The sequence below is a fragment of the Hypanus sabinus genome, chromosome 12 (assembly GCF_030144855.1).
Source record: "Hypanus sabinus isolate sHypSab1 chromosome 12, sHypSab1.hap1, whole genome shotgun sequence".
NCBI lineage: Eukaryota > Metazoa > Chordata > Chondrichthyes > Myliobatiformes > Dasyatidae > Hypanus > Hypanus sabinus.
Genome location: NC_082717.1, coordinates 45292504 through 45319160, shown reverse-complemented (window position 1 = coordinate 45319160; position 26657 = coordinate 45292504). Strand labels below are relative to the sequence as shown.

Below are 26657 nucleotides of genomic sequence, written 5' to 3'. Positions count from 1 at the left end.
TCAACCCATCTACAGTTTCATCCAAATCACTTATATATATATATATATATATATATATATATATATATTCCTGTAGAACACCACAGTTCACAGACCTCAATTCAGATTAATACACCTCTACAATTATTCTCTGATTTCCATGACCAAGCCAAATTTGAATCCAATCTGGATGGTGCAAGAAAGTGGCATTGATGTATCAGTTCAGATATTAACCCAGTAAAAAATGGAGCAAGCTCATATAGGTGGTATATTTTTCATGCTTATATCTTTATTGTTACAGTGGGTTGCACAGAAAGGCATACAATCACAAAACAACTCTCCATCATCATCCTCACCTATTATTAAGCTAATATTGGATCCAACATGCTAACTTTCTTTGGATTCCTTTGACTGAGATGTTTTTGACTAGTTTCCTATATCTCACAAAGAGGACAATGTGATTGCTAGTGGAGGAATGAGTAAAGAGTGGGTGACTTTTGGTGAATAGGTTTGTGTCATTGAAATTATTGGCAAGAAAGTTCTAACTAATTTGTAGCCTTTTTGCCTCTTTTTCCCATCACCATTTTCAAATCCTTCAACTTTTCAGTTGTTTTTGGTGTCTTATAAGCAGTGGCAAAGGCTGTTCTTCCATATTAAAACTACTTTGCAGGTCAGCCAGCATAAATAGGGTAAGAGCCAGAGACATAACATTTCAGATCAATGCCACTTCATCAGAACTGGAGGGGTGAAGAAATGTGTATTTTTAAGTTGCATGGAGGGGCAGAGATCAAGAGAACAGAAAGAAGGGTGGAGAGCAAGCTTGTTCAGGCCCAATGCTTTTGGAGTTGCCCAGTAACAGAGAGGAATGGAGAGAGAGAGAGAAAGAAAAAAAAAGCAAAGCATGTTGAAAATGTAACATGCAAAGTGCCGCAGCTGCTGAGAATCTGAAACTGTAAAAGGGAATACTTGAAATACCCAGCAGATCAGGAGTGAGAACGATTGGTAGGTAACCTTACTGATCAATAAGTTTGGTTCTCCAAAATTGTTAGAATTGTTATAATGGAATTCTTATTCCTTTTTCACATCTAGATTGCATAGTGTGCAGAATATTGTGCAAATGTTGCTATAAGCCAAAATGAATATGGAAGAATTGAGAATACAGGTAATGAGCTCTATAATGATACTTATGGAAACACAAATCTGATTTTAGGACAGCTGTTTCTTTTAAAAAAAAATGATTGGACATCTAAGCTGAGCCATGAGTTGTGCCATGAGCAAAGATCTTGGAGCGAGCTTTTCTTTTGGTGGCTTGAGGGTGAATGAGCAAGAGAAGTTTAGTTAAATTATTCTGATTCATTCCATGATACTGGATATGCACCTACATTATAACAGCAGCAGGCAAAAGCTACAGTGTTTTTGAGAGCCATGGGTACCACACTTCTTGCAGTGAATTAAGACTTCATAATGGTTGCAGAGGGTGTTGACTATATTTTGTGGACAGTAGGCATCACATGTACTGAGGTCATTTCTGAGGTTAAGTTCAGGAAATTGTTTCTGAAGATCCACAGATGCAACTAAGTGTCTTCACCCTCTCCTCTTTCCTCTTCTTCTGGCTCCTTATTCTATTCTATGAATCCTCCCTTTGTTCCTCTAGTCACAATCAAACTCTGAAAAAGCACCGCAAAGCCTTACATATCTGGAAGCAAAAAAGTTTAAAAAGACACAAAAAATAATGCAAAATGGCCAACAAACATGCTTCAGATTACTTGAATCTTAATTAAGTGTTATAATCACACACTTAATGATATAGGATCCCAAAAGAAATAACCCAGTATAAATGCAGAATTGTCCTTTGTGTGCTCAGTTATTAGGTTAAGGGCATTAGGTGGAATGTGATGTTGTAAAGTGAGGTAAAACTTGGACCTAACAAGTGGAATGTGCTGCCAGGGGTGGTGCTAGAGGTAGATTCAATATGGACACTTAACACAAATGAAAGGAAAATGGAGGATTATCTGGGAGAAAAGGGTTAGATTGATCTTGAAGTAGGTTTAAAAGTCAGCACAGCATTGTGAGCTGAAGAATCTGTTCTTACAGAAAATGAAAATAATAATTTGGTACTGTATTACTTGGTCATGCATAAAGGTATATAAGTAGGGAAGCTTGATGCAACTTAGGGGATATTGGTGGGGTCATACCTGGAATGCACTTTGGTCTCTATTTAAGGAACAATGGACTTGTATTCAAGGTCAAATCACTTGGTGAATTTCTGCAATTAAGCAGGTGGTGTATGTAGAAAGGTTGAGCAGGTTAGGACTATGCCCATGGGAGTACAGTGGAATGGTGGCAATCTAATTTATACATATAAAATTGTAGAAGTGATTAATAAAATGAATGTTGTGAGAATGGTTCTTCTACTGGAGAGAACATGAGTATAGTGTCAGAATTAGGGGCAGAAATGATGGGATAATGCGATGGAGATGAGGAGGAACTTTTCTCAGTGGGTCATAAATCTTCAAAATTCTATACTCTAAAAAGTCGTTGGGGTGGCATCAGCATATTCAAAACAATGGCTGACAAATATTTAAACTATAATGGGATCGCGGGGTATGTTGAGAGAGTGAAATTGAGACCAAATTGGATTGGCTATTTTCTTGATGAATGATGAAGCAGATTCAGGAGACTGATTGGTCTGCGCCAGTTCCTGGTTCTCGTGCTCCAATATAAAATTTCATAGATTCTAGCAACACACACAAAACACTGGAGGAAATCCTTCCATCAGGACTCAACATTCGAGCAATAGTTAGCAGCATTTGAGCAGAGTCCTGAAAAAGAGTATCAGCCTGAAACATCCATTGTTTACTCTCTTCCATAGATGTTGCCAGTCCTGCTGAGTTCCTCCTGCATTGTGTGTGTTGCTTGGATTTCCAGCGTCTGCAGATTTTCTCTTGTTCCATAGATTCTAGTAAGGTTCCCTTACATCAGAATGTTCCAAATAAATCCAACTATTTATTCAAGCAGGGAGAGAGAAACTGAGGAAATATATACCAATTAGCCTAACATTCGTAGTTGGGGAATTGCAGGAATCTGTTTCTAAGATGTGGTAATAGAGCATTTTCAAAATAAAAAATAAATTGGGCAGAGTCAGCATTACTTCATCAAACAGAAATATTTTTTGACAACTCTCTTGAATCTTTGAGAATGTATCTAGCAAAAACAGTGCTAGAGTACAAATTCAGTCATTATCTTATTGAACAGTGGAGTAGTCACAATGGTCCAAATGGCTTAATTCTCCTCTTACTTCTTTTGTCTTCTGTTCTCATGAAATGACAGGTGACATGTGAAATGTGAAGTGTTACATTTCAGTAAGGAGATTAGAGAGAGAGAAAATAAAGTAGAAGGCACAATCCTAACAAAGAGCACAGAGAAAAAATAGATCTGTGTATGCATGGGGATCATAGACCGAATAAACAGAAGCACACACCTCAACGCAAGGAAGTCATGCTCAACATTCACAGCATAGTTTAGCCACCACTGCATTTTTGTGTTCAGTTCTGGGCATCACAATATGAAAAGTTGTGAAGACCTTGGAGAAGTTGCATTGGGGAGTTTCTGGGTTGATTCTGGCAATGAGGGATACTATTTTCATGGATAAACCCAGTTTTGTTGAACACAGGTTTAAAGCAAATGTAATAGTGGTAATTTGAATGTCAAAGCAGTGCAAGGAAAATTCATTCTCATTGGTGAAAGGGTCAAGAACCAGAGGACTTGGAATGAAGGTAATTTGAAAAAGAACCAGAAAAGATATGAAGAAATAACCTTTGACCATCAGGGAATGAACTGCAGGAACAAGTGAGCCAGATTCCATTGTGCTATTCAACAAAGAAAATCAAATGAATTCTTAAAAGGAAAAAATTGGAGGGCCATAAAGGAGTTGGGACTAGATAGATTGTTCTTACATACTGCCTGCAAAGATTCAATGGACTAAAATATATCTTTCTGTGCTATCAACATTCTGTGATTATTGTCAGAAGCTAACAGTCCTGATACAATACTTCTGCTTTCTGACCTAGCAGACTTGCCTTTTTGTTCTTATCTTGTTCATTTTCACACAATTTTGCGGTCTTAACTCATATTTATTACAACTTCTACATTTGATTGCACTCTATAAAAAAATGCAATACTGTATTGAGAGAATACTTCCTTAACTTGTCTGTTGTTAGTAAAACAGTTATAATAGCTGTGAAATTTCAATATTTTCTTTTCAAATACATTAAATCCAAGCTGAAGTTAACTGCTCATCCAGCAGATCCTTATACAAAATGAAAGTGAATGGGCAAACTTCCTACCTTTGCAAAAGTGAATTTGCATTTTCCCTATGTGTTATTCACTTATCATTGTGTGACTGCTGCAACGGAGGATCCTGTATTCTCTCATATTGTTGATGTAATAGGTATGTTTTGCATTAAAGTTAATGGATTTAGTCATAGAGTCATGTAATTGTGCAGCACAGAAATAGGTCCTTTGGTCCACCAAATTCACGCTGATCTTATTCCCACCTCTTTAGTCAAGAAAGCACAGCAGTACCTCCACTTCCTGAGGAGATTGAGACGAGCAAGGCTCCCCAGTCCCAATCTAACCCCATTCTACCAGAACACCAGAGGGTGTCCTGACAAGCTCTATCACTGTCGGGTATGGGAATTGCAAGGCGGCTGACCACAAGACACTGCAACAGATTGTACGGACTGCTGGCATCTCTCTCCTCTGCTGATTTCACCCTTCCATTCCAGAACATACACCTGAAAAGCTGTGTTCAGAGAGCCCTCAGCATTGTCGAGGACTCCTGGCAACTGTCTCACAAACTCATTCACCTACTACCATTAGACAGAAGATACCACATTATAAGAAGGAGGACAGTTAGGCTGGGTAACAGCAGCTTCTCCCAAGCTGGGAGACTTCTGAACACCCTGCTACCACCAAGTATACATTATATATAATAGTGTCAGTAGCAGTAATACAGTTGTATATTTAACTATATCTCATAAATGCACTTTATATCAAATTATACATCTACTGAATATGTTAAGTTTCCCTGTTAATATTATATTACATGCTGTATGTACTATATCTACTGAGTTTTGCACATTGGTCCCTGAGAAGCATTTCATTTAGCTGTTTTCATGTGTGTGCTTGAATGACAATAAACCTGAATTTGAACTTTATGATGCCATTTTAATTGTTAGGAATATCATCTGTTATTCGACAGTATTGGAATATCAATGTTGAGGAAGGATCAAGGAGGTGGGAAAATATTAAGTATTTTAGAAATTTTTTCTTTCTTTTGCAGAAGTGGAAGATCAGTCAAACAAAAATCCGTGTAATCTCCACTTTCTTGTTCATACTGTTTGGATGTCTATTATTTGTGGCTATCCCTGCTATGATATTTAAACACATAGAAGGCTGGACAGCTTTGGAGTCTATCTATTTTGCAGTGATCACTTTGACAACGATTGGATTTGGTGATTACGTAGCAGGTAAGAAATATTTCCAATCACTGGATGTGCTAAAAGGGACAAGGGAAGGTCACCTGTCCCAAAACATGATGTGATATTTGTAAGGCATGTAATTGTCATAATTCTAGAATTTTTTAAAGAAACAAGGAAATTTTACATACCATTTTTTCATATGCCATTTCATTCTCAATGAACTTCTCGCCATGTATTTTGAAATTAATGTTACAATTATTTCATTTTTTTCCTCTCCATTTCATTGGAAAAACACAGTCTTGCTTTGTTCAGTCATTCCACTGTGAAAATGTCACTAACTTTTTGAAGTTGATGCATACAATAAAAGATGGAAATGTGAAAATACCACAACCACCTCCATAATAAACAGTATTTTGAAGCCTTCTCCAGATATCATTGAATTGTGAGAAGTTAGCAGATATTTCTAGTTTTTGATGGAAAGTCCTCTTAACATCTGCCATTTTATTATACCAGATGCAGATAACTTTCAATAGGATTTCACATCGTAATTACTGCTTAACAACCTCTTCAGCTACCCAACCACCAAAATTATCTTCATGTATGTAATTTAGGTAATATTTCAAAATATGAGGGCTTTTATGTGTTTTTGGATTTGTGTGTCCATTTTAAACCTGCAAGTATGCTCTAATCTTCATTGTTCAAATATTTACTAAAAGTTGGTTTTTTTGCTTTCTGGTTTGAGGCAAGAACATTTCAATATGAATGGCAGCTCCATTAGCTGATGGAATCACTATTTCCAGACACCAAGGATTCCCCAGAATCAATGTCCTTCAGTAAAGGAAAATCTATTTCATAGATGTTGTCAGATCATCATGGGGATCTTTCTTTAGGGTCACCTAAGCACTGACTTCCTCAGTCAATGGCTACAAAATTTAAATCATCAATTTCCATCAACTTAATATATGTTCCAGCAGAGGCTATTCTCTGGAGCTAGCCTAGAATGAATTTACAAGCATTTTATGGAAAAAAAGCAAAGATAATAAAATTAAAATAGCATTCTGTTTAATTTTTTTATGTAAAAAATATTAACCCTGGTGTTTTATAATTTAAGCAATTTGGAAGTGTTTTCTTTTTTGGAGATATTTTTCTATGGAATGGCTAGTAATCCCTGCATTTGTGCCAACAAATTTGATATTTCCATGCATGGGGATACAGTGGACCCATTACTTCTGTTTACAGCTTTCAAGTGCTGTTAATTTGCTCCTTCATTGGATTCCTCATGAAATCCGTAAGACATAGGAACAGAATTAGGGTCATGCAGCCTATCGAGTCTCCCAAGCTATTTCATCAACTCCATAAACTTGCCTTCTTGGTGCAAGCAGAATCATCTGCAGCTTAGTGTGAAAAAGACTAAGGAGCTGGTGGTGGACCTGAGGAGGGCTAAGGCACCGGTGAGCCCTGTTTCCATCCAAGGGGTCAGTGTGGACATAGTGGAGAATTACAAATACCTGGGGATACAAATGGACAATAAACTGGACTGGTCAAAGAACACTGAGGCTGTCTACAAGAAGGGTCAGAGCCGTCTCTATTTCCTGAGGAGACTGAGGTCCTTTATCATCTGCCGGACGATGCTGAGGATGTTCTACGAGGCTGTGGTGGCCAGTGCTATCATGTTTGCTGTTGTGTGCTGGGGCAGCAGGCTGAGGGTAGCAGACACCAACAGAATCAACAAGCTCATTTGTAATGCCAGTGATGTTGTGGGGGTGGAACTGGACTCTCTGACAGTGGTGTCTGAAAAGAGGATGCTGTCCAAGTTGCATGCCATCTTGGACAATGACTCCCATCCACTCCATAATGTACCGGTTAGGCACAGGAGTACATTCAGCCAGAGACTCATTCCACCGAGATGCAACACTGAGCATCATAGGAAGTCACTCCTGCCTGTGGCCATCAAACTTTCCAACTCCTCCCTCGGATTGTCAGACACCCTGAGCCAATAGGCTGGTCCCGGACTTATTTCCACTTGGCATGATTAACTTATTATTGTTTAATTATTTATGGTTTTATTTTGCTATATTTCTTCACTATTCTTGGTTGTTGTGGCTGTAACGAAACCCAATTTCCCTCGGGATCAATAAAGTATGTCTGTCTGTCTGTTCTTGCCATATCCTTTGATGCTTTGACAAATCAGGAAACTATGAACTTTCACCTTAAATATACCCATGGACTTGCCCTCCATCACAGTACATGACAGAGCACTCTATAGATTCACCACCCTCTGGCTTCGTTCGTAACATTGTCCTTATTACACACCTTTACTATTTCATGTTGAAGTTTATATTCCACATACTAGCTATTGTTTTGGGGCCTCTATACAACTCCAATCAGGATCTTTCAAACCTTGCAGTTACTTATCACTTCCCACAAGGATTCTGCATCTTCCGATCCCATGTCCCCTCTTTTTTTTATTTGATTTCACTTTTTACCAACAGATCCACCTTATCCCTCTGCCTATCTGCTTGTCCTTTGGTACAAGGTGTGTCCTTGGGCAGTAATCTTCCTATCCATGATCTTCTTTCAGCCATGATTCAGCAATGCCAACAATGTCATATTTGCCAATCTCCAACTGTGCTGCAAGATCATCCACCATATTCGTATATCTGTGCATTTAGATATAACACTTACAGTCCTGTATTCACCACCCTATTCAATTTTAACCTATGTTACATTCATCTCATCCCCAACTGCAATTTTGCTTTATCGTCTGCCTGTCCTTCCTCACAGTCTTACTACACACTACATTAACTTGAATACCAACTGCACCCAATTTAGCCCTAATACTCTGATTCCTATCTCCCTGCCCACTTAGTTTAAGCTCATGTAACTTTTATCTAAAATAGTCAACAGGCTCTGAAGATTGAATTGGGTTTTCCTGATATTTCTCTGTAGCATTGCACTTATCCAACAATCATCTCCTGGTGTAGTTTTGCCAGGGTACCGACTCACCAGCAGTTGGACCTTTCAAATACAGGTGTATTTTTACGACAATGAATTGAAACACCTTGATTGCACACAGGTGATCTCCATTTAACTAATTGTGTGACTTCTAAAACGAATCAGCTGCACCACTGATATTTGGTATGCCATATTAAAGGGGGTGAATATTTATGCAATCAATTATTTTAAGTTTTATATTTGTAGTCAATTTAGATCACTTTGTACAGATCTGTTTTTACTTTGAGAAGAAAGAGTCTTTTTCTGTTCATTAGTGTCAAAAAACCCAAATTAAATACATTGTGATTCAATGTTGTAAAACAATAAAATATGAAAACTTCCAGGAAGGGGTGTATGAAGTGTCTCAGTTGGAAACATGAGAAACATTGACTGCTTGTTTCCCTCCATAGATGCTGCCTGTCCTGTCGGGTTCCTCCAGTATTTTGTTTGCCCATAAGGGAGAGCCAGTAGATGTAGTGTACCTGGACTTCCAGAAAGCTTTTGATAAAGTCCCACATAGGAGATTAGTGGCCAAAATTAGTGCACATGGTAATGGGGGCAGAGTACTGACATGGATTGAAAATTGGCTGGCTGACAGGAAACAAAGAGTAGCGATTAATGGGTCCCTTTCGGAATGGCAGGCTGTGACCAGTGGTGTACCGCAAGGTTCGGTGCTGGGACTGCAGCTGTTTACAATATACATTAATGATTTAGATGAAGGGATTAAAAGTAACATTAGCAAATTGCCAATGACACAAAGCTGGGTGGCAGTGTGAAATGTCAGGAGGATGTTATGAGAATGCAGGGTGACTTGGACAGGTTTGGTGAGTGGGCAAATGTATGGCAGATGCAGTTTAATGTGGATAAATGTGAGGTTATCCACTTTGGTGGGAAGAACAGGAAGGCAGATTACTATCTAAATGGAGTCAAATTAGGAAAAGGGGAAGTACAATGAGATCTAGGTGTTCTTGTACATCAGTCAATGAAAGCAAGCATGCAGGTAGAGCAGGCAGTGAAGAAAGCTAATGGCATGTTGGCCTTTATAACAAGAGGAATTGAGTATAGGAGTAAAGAGGTCCTTCTGCAGCTGTACAGGGCCCTGGTGAGACCCCACCTGGAGTATTGTGTGCAGTTTTAGTATCCAAATTTGAGGAAGGACATTCTTGCTATTGAGGGAGTGCAGCGTAGGTTCACAAGATTAATTCCCGGAATGGCGGGACTGTCATATGTTGAAAGATTGGAGCAACTGGGCTTGTATACACTGGAATTTAGAAGGACGAGAGGGGATCTGATTGAAACATATAAGATTATTAAGGGATTGGACACGCTGGAGGCAGGAAGCATGTTCCCGCTGGTGGGTGAGTCCAGAACTAGAGGCCACAGCTTAAGAATAAGGGGTAGGCCATTTAGAACAGAGATGCGGAAAAACCTTTTCACCCAGAGAGTGGTGGATATGTGGAATGCTCTGCCCCAGAATGCAGTGGAGGCCAAGTCTCTGGATGCATTCAAGAGAGAGTTAGATAGAGCTCTTATAGATAGCGGGGTCAAGGGATATAGGGAGAGGGCAGGAACAGGGTACTGATTGTGTATGATCAGCCATGATCACAGTGAATGGCAGTGCTGGCTAGAAGGGCCGAATAGCCTACTCCTGCACCTACTGTCTATTGTCTATAATATTAGAGATGCATGTGCACACCCTTCTGAAATACACTGAGACCTTACTTAGTCTTTTCTCTGCAATATCCTCAGCCCCTTGGCCTTTGTTTTGGGAAGTCAGAGCTGTGGTACTTAATACCATTATGCTCCCTTCATGTTCCACAGGGTAGATCTCTTTAACTGGATGTCTGATTAGAAAGAGAGAGCAGTCTGGTTTTAAAATTTTATTTGCTTCCTTCATTCAACTTAGTTGAACCTGATGTCAAGTGGTAACCAAATTTTATCCCATATCTTTAAATAAAATGCATCCTTTGTGCTCTTATTTACCCTAACTATTAAAAAAAAGTCATCACTGCCCATCATACACCTTCATATTTCTTTCAAGTAGTATTTCTATCCTTAACAAAAATTCTTCATTTACAATTTGATATAACACTTCTATAGTTTCTTCTAAGCATGTGGCTGAGAGCTGTAAATGAAATCCACATTCAACTGAAGTACTATGAAAGGCAGATTAAAAATTAGCAATGTGATACTTCTAATGATCTCTCTCAGATAGACATTCAATTTTCTGCCAATTAGCATCAGATTAGTTCTTCAAATTTATACTTGCCAAATATATAATCTCAGTACTCTTAACAACCATTACTATAAATGTTTTGAGGCCACTGTAATGCTGCAATTTTCCCTATACCAACCACTGAAGTGTCAGATAGCCCTAATAAAAGCCAATAGTTAGTCTCTTATTAGTTGTGCAAAGTGCATCTCTGATAATGATTCCTGCTCTATTATTTTCTTACAAAATTTGTAAACTTTAACCTATTTGAATTTGATTATTCTTTTGATAATATTAATTATTCCTTTAATAATGTTTAGGAGAGAGCCCGGATAAAGAATACCTAGACTGGTACAAACCTGCTGTGTGGTTTTGGATCCTGGTAGGACTTGCCTATTTTGCTGCTGTTCTCAGTATGATTGGAGATTGGCTTCATGTTATATCAAGAAAAACACAGGAAGAGGTGGGTTGTTCAGAATTATCTCACCTATACTTCTAATGCAACATTATTATTAAGACTGAAATAAAAACTTCAATTCCAATGGCAAACTATGACACTGATTTAAAAGCAATGTTATTTCATTCACATCCATTCAATTATCTTGTCACATATGACTTTAAGCTTCTTTTAAATCCCACTTGCAGCATCAGTAAAATACTAAAATATACTTTACATTAATATTTCTGTAGTTGAAATATTGTTATTGTGTCATACTGTATGGTGTCAGTTTTACAATTCCAAATTGTGTTTCTACACTGAGTTTTGCTATTGTGGGTGTAATAAAATCTATCACATTAATTTTACATTCTTCTTAAATTATTCATTTATCACAAGAGAAGCATAGTGAATATAAGAAGTAATGCAAAGAGGTTGTTTGTCAACAGTTTATGTTTGTGGGTGAGTCCAGGTAAAGAAACAGCTTGACATCAAGATGTCCAATAAAGATGGAGTTGCATCTCATTATACGTCAGAAAAATGGTGTGGATGTGGAATTTTCTGTTGTGTGCAGCATTTCCCACCATTTACTTAAACAGAAAAAAAATCCAATTACTTGCTCATAAGAAATAATTTCACTTTATTAGAATGTAATTAATTTATAATACCGATTTCCATCGTACTGTTATGTTGGAATTTGTGGTTATTGAGCAGCATGCACATGTTACAACCATTCCCACAAACAGGTCCATGCAAGTTCCATCAGTTCTATTCCATTTCTTCTGTTTCCCTGAAGCTCGGCAACCCATTGTCTTTACACTTTTAATTCCCTTGCCACTTCTATATAAACTTAAGAAATTGTGTAGGCAGATAAACAACCAGCACACCAGTGGGATGTGAGAGAAAACTTCAACAGTCCTGCTCTCTGAGTAGAGAAAAAGTGGAATGGAATATTTTTATTTTTGATGAAAATCACAGTCTAATTTTATAAAAGAATATTCACATTTAGCAAATATAATAAATAGCCAGACACTGGGTAATAATGATAAAAGGAATAATTGTGTTCTTCTGTAGATGCTCATAACTTACTTATATTTTCTTCTAAATTGGAAGAATTTAGAAATACCTGTAGATGGTGTGATATTTTCCTGGAAACATATATGCTTCAACTATGCAATACTGCTGTGAAATGGCCACCTGCTTTCAAGAATTGTGTTTGAAAAGCACAATTCAGAAGCAAAAGGCTAAACAATTGAGACAAGATAAGTTCAGGAGAAAACATTAAATCCTGTCATTTATAGATGGAATTGAGATTAATCTCAACACTTACTGTTGCTTTTCAGGAACAGGAATCAGCCAACAATCCAGATGCATCTTCTTAGAGTCAGAATCATAGAGCACTACAGCCCAGAAATAGGACTTCAGCCCATCTATTCCACGTTGAACTGTTTTTTCCTACCTTGTCCCATTGATACGCACCTCAACCATAGCCCTTTCTACTCCTTCCACCAATGCACTTATCCAACCTTCACTTAAATACTTGAAATCAAATCTGCATCCACTACCTCCACAACCAGCTTATTCTACACCACTCTCTGAGTGAAGATGTTCCCCCTCAGGTTCTCCTTTAGTACTTCACCTTTCACTCTTAACCTAGTCTCACCCAACCTTAGTGGAAAAATCCTACTTGCATTTACCTTATCTATAGCCTTCATAATTTTATATACCATCATCAAATTTGCACTCATTCTCCTAAGCTCCAGGAAATAAAGTCCTAATTTATTCATTCTTTCTCCCTTAACTCTGGTTTTCAAGTCTTGACAACATCCTTGTAAGCTTCCTCCGTACTCTTTCTATCTTATTAATATCTTTCCTGTAGATAGGTGATCAGAACTACACGCAGTACTCCAATTTAGCCTCGCCAATGTGTTATACAACTTCAAAATAACATCGCAACTCCTGTACGCACTATTCTGATTATTTATTGAGATACTGCATGGAATAGGCTCTCTGGGCTCTCGGTACTCAACACTTTGACTGATGAAGGCCAGTGTGCCAAAATCTTTCTTTATGACCCTGTCTACCTGTAATGTCACTTTCAAGGAATTATGGATCTGTCTCATATCTCTTTGTTCAACTGCACCTCACAATGCCTTACTGCACTGAGAGTAAGTTCTACTTTGGTTTGCCCTCCCTCCCAAAGTGCACACCTTATATTTGTCTGCCATCTTCAGACAATTTTTCCAGCTGGTCCAGTTCCTCTTGCAAGCTTGGATAGCCTTCCTCGCTGTCCACTATGCCCCCAATTCTGGTATCATCTGCATGTGCTGATCTATTTTTCCACACTATTACACAAATCATTACTCTATCCAGTCCTTTTACAGTATGGCAGTCCCAGTCAACATGTGGAAAAAAAAAAATCTCCTACCATCAGCACAGTAAATTTTCTTGTACTGTTTGCTATCTCCTTACAGATTTAATCCTCTAAATCCTACTGCCTATTGGGTGGTCTATAGTATAATACCACTAACGCAGTTATCCTTTTCTTCATCATTTCCACCCATATAACCTCTGTAGATGAGCTCTTCAATCTGTTTTGTCTGAGCACTACAGTGACATTTTCCTTCACCAGTAATGCCACATCTCCCCCTTTAATACCTACCCTTCTCATCAAGTCTAAAGCCAACAGATTCCCAGGTCATCGAACTGCCACTCCTGTCCCTCCTGTAACCAATCTTGCTAATCGCTGCTATTTCATAATTCCACATGCTGATATGTTCTCTGTAGGCTCATCTCCTTGACCTACAAGACTCATTGCATTGAAACAGACACAACTCAGAACCTTAGACCTACCATGCTCAACATTTTGATTCCTGTCTTTGTATGTAGGGTTAACATCAGCTTTCCCCACAACCATTCTATGAGCTGCCCTGGTACTTTGGTTCCCATCCCCAATGATCAAAAACATCATTTTTGATCAATATTGTGGCTTTCCATTAATAATGTAGCATATAATTGTGTGCAGAGATCAATAAGCAATACAATATTGGGATGAAATTTATGTCAAAGATGGAAAGTAGGATGCAGATTACCATTGCAAGTAAAAAGCAGTAGTTTAGCTGGCATTTTAGTTACTCTTATTGCTATGTTAACAATGTTGCAAAAGTCAGATCGTAGATGTCATTTCATTGTTCTTTTTAGTAATATAAAAAAGACTGGAGAAGAAAAAAGAATGCCCGGTCAGCAAATAATTCCACCAGAAGTTCACATGCAGTTATTCTGTCATTTTCCTGCCCTATTTATATATAATATTTAAATCTTGGCATTTCCTGTATAATTGCTTTGATATTTAAAAATGACTTTACAAGGAGAGCAGTAACAGTAAGAAATGTATTTTTCCTTTAATCTTGCATTATCAAACCAGTCTCAACTTAAGTAGTAGATCCCATTGCCAACTTGAAATATTTGCTCTTCATCAATTATTTTGGACTGTTTTGTAGTAGTAGTTTCTAGAATCTGAGCTAAAGCTGGAATTTTGGAGGGACATTTGTCATTAGATCACAACAGAAGAATATATTCACAAACAAGAGAAAATCTGCAGATGCTGGAAATCCAAGCAACACACACAAAATGTTGGAGGGACTCAGCAGGCTAGGCAGCATCTATGGAGAAGAGTACAGTCGATGTTTCGGGCTGAGGCCCTTCAGCAGGATTGGATGAGGAGTCAGAGCTAGAAGGAAGGGGAGGAAGAAACACAAGGTGATAGGTAAAACTAGGAGGCAGGGAGGGGTGAAGTAAAGGGCTGGGACACTGATTGGTGAAAGAGATACAGGGCTAGAGAAAGGAGAATCTAATAGGAGAGGATAGAAGGCCATGGAAGAAAGAAAAAGGGGCAAGAGCACCAGACGGAGGCGATGGGCAGGCAAGGAGATAAGGTGAGAGAGGGAAAGGGGGATGGGGAATTGAGAAGGAGGGGGTAAAAATATGTTCTGCTTCTTCTGAAAGTCTTATCTCCCTTTATTCCTGTTGAGAGGAGGACTTTCAGTAACAGCTGACAGACATATTAGCCCTATAGCAACACAATATCTTTAATGATATGTGGGTGAATAGCATCTGGAAGATACTACATTTGAAGTGTAGCAAAAGTAGGTTAAATCAATAGAAAAGGTATGGGGCTTCTAAAATGAACGATAAAATGGAACAATATGGATTCCTGTTCCAAAGCCAGTGATGGATAACAGGCCTCTTTCTGCATACGTACTTTATAATTAAGTATGATCAGCTACTTTTAAATGCTGTTGATGTTAGGTGGCATGAAATTTTGAATTACAAAAAGCTGCATGCTTTTTTCCATTATGCTATAGGAGAATCATTAACCTTGATACTAGCTCACAACAAGCTAAGAAGGACAAGAGGTTAAAAAATTAGATATGCAGAATACATGTTGAACCCCATTTTTAAAGGTGTTAGATACTGGGAATATTGATATATTTCACTGTAAAGGTACGGAGTGCTTAACTCAATCTCAATTTTACAGTGCAAGTACAATAAAAACTGCATTTGCTAGAATTAATTTCCTATTGGTTAAGAATTTCAGGAGTGGTAGATAAGCTACAGATTTCAGAATATAAATGCTTCTTTCAGAATATCCTATGGACCAGGAAGAGAAAAAATCTTCATGAAATCCTGAAGGAAAATCTCATCCTCTATATACCTTGCTCGATACCCTTCTCTCTCTAGTCTGTCATCAATTTCCAATCACGTTTGCTTTCTGATTGCTGGACACTTTCTATCCCAATGATTTAGTTTTCAGGGATAATTCCAAAGTAACTCTGTCTGTGGCCTCACAGTAAATTTCACCGTTCCTCCTCTACACTTCCCTGAATCTTGGCAGAAGTCTAGTGCTCGTTATAAATATTATGACCAATGGTTGTTTCAGAATCTCTTTCCGCTCAGTTTCCCCTTAAACAGTGTACCAGAAAATGTTAAGCCACTGAATGCATTTGACTCTGGTCCCATCTGCGAACCAGTGTCAAATGCACTCCAGGTTAAAAATTACCTCTCGACTTTAATTAGCTCTGTTAAAGCAGCATAATCTTCCTTCAGCATCTTTCTGGTGTTTCCACAAATTGCCACTTATGATTCAAACAAGTGTAGCCGTTTTTATTTTAATTGCAACTATTCCTCAAGTGCAATGCATTTCAATGTTACTTTTTTTGGTATACACCATATAAAATGCAACGTGACAAATAAAAATGGTCTTCAATCAATCTGGCAGCTTACTCTACTAAGTAATTGTCTATGGTGCTTTACTATCTTTGCCCTTTGTTTTATTATGATAAGCTGTACACTTCATATTCACTCATGTACTATTTCTGTGTTTCCATGCTGCAGCAGGTTACGAGATTTTGTTGATTTGCCCATCAGTTCTGAGGAAGAATAAGAACACATTAATTTATTTCCACTCAGTATCAGAGGAGCATCAAATATTTAGAGACTTCGGAAACTATTAGCTTTAGTCATTACATAGCAATTAATTTGAATTATATTTTAGAATTTTTGGACTGAAGTAAAGAAATGCTTTGGCAAAGTATGATGCTAAAATATTAATGCAAAATTCTTGCTTATACTATATATTGAGCAATAAAAATGGTGAATAAATTAGAGCACAGGAACACAAAATTCAAAGAGCATAAACAAAATTTTCGATAGTAGCTCCTTGAATTTTTTGGTCAGACTGTCAAATTAATTTTACAATTAATAGTCGGTTATTTAGGGTACTTTACCATCAAATCATTAAAATCACTGTGCAGAATGTGGCAGTGCCCTTCCCCCACAAACATCCCATACCCCATGATTCTATGAGGCCAGGGCAAGGTCTTAATTTTCCCATTTCCTAACTTTTACTTCATATTTATTTGAATTTATCATAGACATTTTATTCCTGTTATATGACATAGGTCAGACTCAGTAATCACTTATGGTAAAGATAAGTGCTATTTTATATTGAAATATTTTTTATAACATCCACCTTCATATATTAAATGTATTGCAATAGAACCTTAGTTGAACTGTAATGTAAAGTTGAGAATGAAATATGGTTGGTAATTTATATTACATCCTTCCCGTATTGAGGGATTTAGCTTTATAGTTCTGTGCATTTTGTGCACGTACTGTACACCAAAAGCACACAGTGGTGCTGTCATCCACTGCGTAACACACAACTGATTTACATATGAACAGTGTTGGGTATACAGTGAAAATCTCTTTTGAACAACAGGGATAACCCCCTGTACTACAGAGTTCATTGGATTCATTCACTTTGAATCTAGAAGCTTCAATCTCTCTGGAGCTTACTTAAGACTGTAAGAACCATAAGACATAGGAGCAGAATTAGGCCATTCAGCCCATCGAATCTGCTCTGCCTTTCCATCACATCTGATCCTGGATCCCACTCAACCCCATACACCTGCCTTCTCTCCTTGGATGTCCTGACTGATCAGAAAACTATCAACTTCTGCCTTGCAGAACAATCCATAGATTTACTACTCTCTGGCTGTAAAAAAAATAAAAAATTCCTCCTTACCTCTGTACTGAAGAGTCACCCCTCAATTTTGAGTCTGTGCCCTCTAGTTCTGAATACCTCCACTATAGGAAACATACCCCCACAACCACCCTCTCTAGTCCTTTCAACACTTGGTAGGATTCAATGAGCTCCCCATGCATACTTCTAAATTCCAATGAGTACAGGCCCAAAGCTGCCAGATGCTCCTCATATGTTAAACCCTTCATTCCTGGAATCATCCTGAATCTCCTCTGGACTTTCTTCAATGACAACACATCCTTTCTGAGATATGGAGACCAGAATTGTTAATGATAGTTCAGGACTGGCCTGACTAGTGTCTTATAAAGGCTCAGCATTATCTCCTTGCTTTTATATTCTATTCCCCTTAAAATAAATGCCTTCTTCACCACATAACCTGTAAATTAACATTCCGGGAGTCCTGCATGAGGACTGCTAAGTCCCACTGCACTTCTGATGTTTGAGCCTTCTCCCCATTTAGATAATAGTCTGCACTATTGTTCCTTTTACCAAAATGCATTATCATACATTTCCCAACATTATATTCCTTCTGCCACTTTTTTGCCCGGTCTTAGTCCTGCTGCAGTCATACCGTTTCCTCAGCAGCAGTATCTACCCTTCAAACTTCCTTCGCTTCATCTACAACTTTGCCACAAAGCCATCATTTCCATTATCTAGATCATTGCCAAACAATGTGAAAAGCAGTGGTCCCAATAGTGTCCCTTGAGGAGCACCATTAGTCACTGATAGCCAACCAGAGAAGGTCCCTTTTATTCTCACTCGCTGTCTCCTGCCTGTCAGCCATTCCAATATCCATGCCAGTATCTTTCCTGTAATATCATTGGATTTTATCTTCTTAAACACCTTGTGTGTGGCACCGTTATCGAACGCCTTCTGAAAATCCAAGAAAATGACATCCACTGCCTGTCCTTTGTGCACACTGCTTATTACTTTCTTGAAGAAGTCTTATCAGGTTTGTCAGGCAAGGTTTCCCTTTACAGAAAACATGCTGACTTTGACTTATTTTACCATTAATCTCCAAGTACCTCGAAACTTCATCTGTAATAATAGACTCAACCACTTTCTTAACCACTGAGATTAGACTAACTGGCTTATAATTTTCTTTCTTTTACCTTCCTCCCTTCGTAAAGTGTGGAGTGACATATGCAATTTTCTGGTCCTCCAGGATCATGCCAGAATCAAGTGATTCTTGAAAGATCATGACCAATGCATCTGTTATCTCCTCAGCAAACTCTCTCAGTACTCTGGGAAGTATTCTATCTGGCCCAGGTGACATATCCACCTTAAGACCTTTGAGTTTGCCTTGCACCTTTTCCTTTGAAATAGCAATGGTACTCAATCTTGCTCCCTGACACCAGCATTCTCTTAGTGTCTTCCACAGTGAAGACAGATGCAAAATACCCATTAAGTCAATCTGCCTTTTCTTTGTGCCCTATTACTAACTCACCAGCATCATTTTCCAGTGGTCCAATATCAACTCTCACCTCCCTTTTACTCCTTATATAACTGAAAAAAACTTTTGGTATCCTGCTTTATATTATTGGCTAGATTGCACTCATATTTCATCTTTTCCTTTCTTATAAATTATTACTTGCCTTTTTTTTGGGATTTTAAAAGCTTCCCAATCATCCAATTTCCCATTCATTTTTGCTACTTCATGTGCCCTTTCCTTGGTTTTTATGTGGTCCTTAACTTCCTTTGTCAGCCACGGTTGCTTACCCCTGCCATTTGAGAACTTCTTCTGTGGTACATATCTATCCTAGTGAACAATTCCCCGAAACATCAGCCATCTCTGCCCTGCCATCACCCTTGCCAGTATCCTCCTTCAGTCCAACTGGGCAAGCTCCTCTCTCACGCCTCTCTATTTCCCTTAATTCCATTGTGGTACTGATACATCTGACTTGTGCTTCTCCCTTTCATACTGCAGTATGAATTCAATCATATTAAGATCACTGCCTCCTAAGGGTCCCTTTACCTTGAGCTCCCTAATAAAATCTGGGTTATTACACAACACTCAATCTAAGATAGCCTTTCCCTGAGTAGGCTCAAGCACAAGTTGCTCTAAAAAGCCATCTTGTAGGCATTCATTCACCAAATTCCTTCTCTTGAGATCCAACACCAAATTTCCCAATCCCCTTGCATATTGAAGTCCCCCATTCCAATTGTCACATTTTCCTTATACATGCCTTTTCCAGTTCTCTTTGCAATCTTAACCTTATATCTTGGCTATTATTTGGAGGCCTATATATGATTCCTGTAATTTTTTTTACCCTTGCAATTTCTTAGCTCCACCCACAAAAATTCAACATTCTCTGACGCTATGTCACCTCTTTCTAAAAATGTAATTCCATCTCTACCAACAGACCCACACCTCTGCCTATGCCTTCCTGCCTGTCCTTTTGATACAAGGTATATCCTTTGATGTTAAGCTCCCAACTATGGCTTTCTTTCAGCCACAAGCCACTGATGCCCATAACATCATACTGACCAATCTTTAGTTGTGCCATGAGTTCATCCACCTTATTCTGAATGCTACACACATTAAATATAACTCCTCTGTCCTGCATGCTTTGCCCTTTTGAATTTTGCCTCTGTGGTACAATTTAACTCAGTACTTTGTGCCTTTATTTTCCCAAAATAGAGGTACATTCATCATAAACCTGCTGGACCTCTGTGTTCTCAGCAGAGCAACCAGAAATTTAATGGAGAAGCAGGGATTGGGGCGAATGCTATTGGCCAGGAGGGTATGTTCATTAAGTGTCATTCCTGCCTTAACCTGTCCCTAAGAGGACTGACCAGCATTCTTCCTTCACCTATCCATGGATTTTGGGGAATACTGTTCTGACCTTAATCTCCCAGAGACTACAGGAGATCCCTCTGGTCTTAACCTGTCAAAAAAGTAATAAATTCTAAAACTGAGTATTTCTGATGTTCTATCTCTTGAAGAAAAAAGTTCCCAACATCCAGATTATGCCTAAAGAGGTAAAGGTAATTGTCATTCCAACAGTTTAACCCCTGGGTCATTGTGGTGGCTGCTGTACATGTATCAGAGCTTGCACCTTACAGCTGCATAGATAACATCACAGTAATGTTGTTCTCAATGAAATGGGAACATATCTTCTCTTTATGTAGTAAGCATCACACAGTTTATGCCCAAGAATTGTTGCATTCTCAAATACACAGGAAGCGATAGAATGTAGCTGAAGTGTTTCACTCTCCTTGGATCTCTCTCAGTATGGAGGATTATCATTTCTAGTGGGTGGTGAGTGACAACTGACACTCCGTTCTCATGGACCTGAGGAAGTTTCGAGAACTTATTTATCATGAGGCATTCTGCTTGTACCCAAATTACTGGACAGATGCATGTCCGGCTGAATTACTGTATCCAGAGCTGACCATTCTGCTCCAGTATCCTCTTCATGTGGTCGAGCAGTTACAGGATTATGAGAAGGCTATAATTGATGTCTTCAACGTATAATTCTGCTTATTAAGCTTGCAAGAAGGGAATTGTCCAGAAAGAGCCTTTATATCACCTACTGCTATAAGAGTGAGAAAAGAGTGCTGGTGGATGTTTTGTGATGTATGTGCATATATGGAATTGCTTTGCAGACATGAGGATCTTTCTCCATGAATGTCTTACAGAATGACTGTTCTGTGCAGATCTCCTTATCGCTGTAATAATATTCAACAAACAGTATAATATTTTGTTGCATTGGTTGAATTCATTGGACATTTTTCCCTTTAAACATGAGCAGTTAAGTTTCAGCTGGTGTCTGGAACTCATGAAAGAACTAATAATAAAGTGTAATCATCAGAGAAAATGTTTTCCACTTCATTAGCCCCCAGTCCCTTTACCAGAGTACCTATGTGAACTATTGGCGCTGATTCAAACATGTGCATGAAACCTTTTAGTGCCTATTTTCAGACAAAAATGAATTTCTGCATATATTGTAATAAAAACATTGCTATGGCAACATATATTCATTTTAATTGTAGGTTGGGGAGATGAGAGCTCATGCTGCTGAATGGACAGCCAATGTCACAGCAGACTTGAAGGAGACACGCAGAAGACTGAGTGTGGAAATTTATGACAAGTTTCAAAGAGCTGCATCCATCAAAAGGAAGCTGTCCTCAGAGCTGGGTGGACAACAAATGCAAGAATTAACTCCGAGCAAGAGAACATTATCTGCCAATCTACCTGATGGAAAAGATACCTTGCCCACGTTATCAAAGAATGGTGGTCTTTATCTCAATGGGTTAAGTTCTCAGTTTGCCAGTGAAGACATCTCAGTTATTGAAGACATCAAACAACAAACATGAACAATAATTAGCAAATTAATAGGTCAAAAGATGATTGCTCTCAGATAAAATCTTTATTGAAATCAGAAGGTTGAAAGTTAATGGTGCTGTAAAAGAATGTAGTTTGAAGTTCATTCTCTTCAATTTATATTTGACCTGATTTCAGTTTAGATCGGTAAATTGCTTTGTATCTACAAATATTCTAATCAGTGCCTTAACTTTTGGCAGATGCAGACCTTGACATTCATGTCTTTTGCATGTCTGTACAACTTGTTTGAATAATTGTTAATTTTCTACTCACAGTAGATTGCAGAAGAGTTATTTGCAGATTTCTGTGTTGAAGCTGAACTTCAACATCAAAACTACACTCATAACCTAAGCTTAGATACACTGCAATTACAAGAGTTTTAATAAGAGCCTTTGATAAATCGGATTAAATTCACAATCACCCTTTCAAATGAGCACATTGCAAATTAGTTACAAGGCACATTTTGGCAAAGTATGATAGATGTTTACTGAAAAATCCATGATGAAGTCCTGTGTCTTCAGAATTTATTTTGAAGTGGATTTAGCATGGGTTTTGTGAAGAAATGGTAAATTAGAAAATGTATTATTTCACAATATTTTACATGATAATCATAAGATTTATTGTTAGTATTATGAATGAAATTAATATTTATTTGTTTGGCATCTATAATATGCTGTCATATACTACCAAGTTAATATTGTTTGCATCATTAGTTTATTATCTTGTAAATTAAGGTATAATTTTTACAGATCTTATAGGGTAAAGATAATTGTTGTCTGCGGATAAATATAATTGTTCCTGGAATTCATTTCACCAAATAATAGATATAGGAATAGCTTACATTAAGAATATTCCTCTGTTCTACATAAACCTAAATTATTTATTTGTACAATCTCTTTTCTTTTGGAGTAAGTTGCATTTTTTTTAAACAAAACTCACATTGTTCACAGGGGAGAAAATTCTTCCTGTGTGCTATCCATTATTTATAAACAGGTTTATGATCTGATCACAAACTGTGCAAAGAAAGATTTTCATGAAAAAGTTCAAGTCCAGCAAAAGGTTGATATTTTTTTGATGGAGAGGAGAAGAGGTTCATGGTGGTGAAGAGGTGAAAATAGGAGCATGTTTTCCAATGGTACCATTGATTGGACAAGGGTGAGAGCTAAAGTATCCAATCCCCCCACAGTCAGATGTAATATCAGTTTTATCTTAGGATGGTCTTGGGGCAGGCAACCAAATAGCCTTCAGGAGTAACACACACAAAATGCTGGAGAACTCAGCAGGCCAGGCAGCATCTATGGAAAAGAGGAAACAGTCCACATTTCAGGCTGAGATCCTTGATCAGGACCTTTCATCATAGATGCTGCCTGGCATACCGAGTTCCTCCAGCATTGTGTGTGTTCCTTTGGATTTCCAGCATCTGCAGATTTTCATGTGTTTGAGCCTTAAGGAGGTGAGGCAGGTTGGTCATCCAATCCAATTTCAAATGGGTCATAGGTGCTCATCCAATATGCTCACAAGGGTAGGTCACAAAATAGATGACTAATTTGCAAATAGCAGGCAGATGAGTTATTAAAATCATTTAATACTACTGCAAGCCTCTATTTTTGTAGAATTTTAAGCTTTTGATTGGCTATGTCAGAATTAAATAGTGAAAAGGATTTATTCTATTCATGAAACAAATGCTGGTAAGAAGGGAAGTGTTTCTTGCACACCCAACAAGCTTACCAGCTACACTCTCTACAATGGACTAATATTTTGCAATATGTCTACACCCTCCACAACTCTGATTTCTTTCCACAGTCTCCACTCACCCACAAGCCCTTAATCTCCTGAAATTCATACAATATTGATAAAACATCAAACCTTATGACAATATTTTTCTTGCCACAAACCAATGCCCCCATACTATAATCATTCCTCATTAATGCTCGAGCCCAGATACTCACACTCTTTCCCTACACTTCTTCCTTCTCTGTTGCTGAGTAGGCATAAATGTCTGTGAGTAGATATAAACATCTACTCAAACATTCTGAGCATGCATTCACACAGCATTAACATGAAGTGCTTTAAATTTATATAGTCATTGAAGTTATAATGTAATTCTAAATTGAAGCTGTAGTCAAGGATTTTCCTCATAATTAAAATATCTGCGTGAAAGAGGAAGCTTATGCTCCTTTATTTGAGTTAATTTGTCCCTATATTATTGATTTTTTACTGCACAAAGCTAAAAAATTATTGGTACCATTTCTAAATAACTGATTCCAGTGATTTTTAGAGGTGAATGGAATAGAAATTGTAACTATAATTAAAGAAATAAATTGCACTTAAATATCAACTTTGAAAATGTCCTGAAGCAGATTACAATGTATGGAAAATACTTATTTGTGTGAAATATTTATTCACTGTTGTAATGAAGAAATACAGTTACTTTTATAACCATATAACCATAACAGCACAGAAACAGGCGATCTTGGCCCTTCTAGTCCGTGCTGAGCGCTTACTCTCACCTAGTCCCACTGACCTGCAGTCAGCCCATAACACTCCATTCCTTTCCTGTCCTTATACCTATCCAATTTTACTTTAAATGACAACACCAAACCTGCCTCTACCACTTCTACTGGAAGCTTGTTCCACACAGCTACCACTCTCTGAGTAAAGAAGTTCTCCCTCGTGAAACCCTTAAACTTTTGCCCCCTAACTCTCAACTCATGTCCTCTTGTTTGAATCTCCCCTACTCTCAATGGAAAAGGCCTATTCACGTCAACTCGATCTATCCCCCTCATTATTTTAAATATCTCTATCACGTCCCCCCTCAACCTTCTACGCTCCAAAGAATAAAGACCTAACTTGTTCAATCTTTCCCTGTAACTTAGGTGCTGAAACCCAGGTAACATTCTAGCACATTAACTGCATCAGATATTATGCTTCAGAGGCAACTTCACTGTTTTTTCTTTCCACATAGTTCCATTGCATCTGTCACATTCATTTGAGAAAATTGGTAGAGCCTCAATTGAACATTTCATCTGAAAGTCAGTATCTCAGACAATGGAGTGCATTATTGATACTGAATCCTTTGATTCAATTTAGACTTTTCTTTTCAAGTTCCAGTTTTCAAGTTCATGCCACTTGACTTAGAATTGAGACATGGCACAGTGTTAGGCTACAATAACTCGTGGTTCTATATAGCATGTTTCAGCTCTATTATGTCTTTATTCCCCAATTTCAATAATTATCCCATCAGGATATGTCACTGACATAAGTCTTATGACACTAGTAAAATCTTTCATATCCAAACCTGAAAAATAATACAATGTAATTCCAATTTCTTTAACCTTCTGATAATTTTTAAGGATCATAAATAAGATAAAGTTTCAAAATCTGAATATAGTTTTAAATTAAGTTCTAAGTTGCCAAATTTGGAAATGCTGTAACAAATAATTTTGTCTACATACAATTTTTCCGAACACAACAATAATAAAAACATTTATCTAGCACATTGAAAGGAAACGATGAGTGTTAAAAATAATCAAAAAATAATGGGTGTTGAGCCAAGAAGATGGATAATCAAGAAGATTAAAGCATGCTGTCACAGGAGTCCACCTGCTAACATTTATTTTCTTTTGCTCTTAGCAGGGCCATTGTATATTTACTCTCTGCAAACAAGTGTGTCACATCATTATTTAAGGAGCAAATAAGCTTACGTTCAAGTTCTCAAAGTATCAACTTTGCCTGCTGGCTAGTGAAAACAGTTAATGGAATTATTGCAAATTTAAATATTTTAATACAAATGCATCCAAGAATTTGAACTATTCTGGTTAAATAGGCCATCCTTCGATGGTGTACCACCTGACAACAATAAAAACCTGTAAATTTCATCAAAATGTATTAAGTTAACTAATGTAAATTTGATTAGGCTCAATGTCACCAACAAAGTGATCTAGTTCATCACAGACTGGGTTTGATTTTATGGTATAAAGTTCAACCATGCTAATTCATTTTACAATGAACTGAAATGTATGTAATATTATCAAAATTGATTTTAAGTAATTTGTATTGTAAGTATAAAATATTAAGGTAGTATATTAAAACAATAGCCTTTCATTTGAAAATAAATTATAAGCATGAAATAAAATACTAAATGCATTTTCTGAGAATTATGGTTTGTTCTTTCATCAAGGGAGGATTCAACTTCAGTTTTCAAGTTAAAATAATCCAATATTTTATGTTTAGGTAAATCAGCAGTATTATAAATTGTAAATTGGTTGCTACTTTTTGTTAAATTGGATATGGAAGAATGGAGATACATCTTCATGTATTTAAAGATGCATTGTTGTTGTCTGACTGTCTTAAATCTTTAAGCTATGTATCTGATAAATGAAATGTTTTCATAATGTATGGCTTTGCTTTGTTCTGATTTACTTTAAATATTTTTTCATTCTCTGCCCTTAAGGATTTTAAAAAAACACCTTGAACCGACAGGCAAGAAATGGTTAAGCTGCTTTCATTTTTGTATCCCTCACTCCTTGTCTATATTTTTAAGTCCTTTGAAACTGATGGCTAATAATAGTCTCACTTGTAAGCAGCCATTTTGGAATGTAAGAAATAGAACCTGTAGTGGT

The 26657-nt window shown here is 37.5% G+C and overlaps 1 protein-coding gene across 1 annotated transcript; it reads left to right on the top strand.

The window, feature by feature from the left end:
• Positions 1 to 1114: 1114 nt before the first annotated feature.
• LOC132402382 (potassium channel subfamily K member 2-like) lies at positions 1115 to 22028 on the top strand. Its single transcript, XM_059985239.1, has 4 exons — positions 1115 to 1141; positions 5324 to 5510; positions 10989 to 11131; positions 21705 to 22028. Exons 1-4 carry the CDS (start codon positions 1115 to 1117, stop codon positions 22026 to 22028), a joined length of 681 nt encoding a protein of 226 aa, XP_059841222.1.
• The last annotated feature ends 4629 nt before the right edge of the window (positions 22029 to 26657 follow it).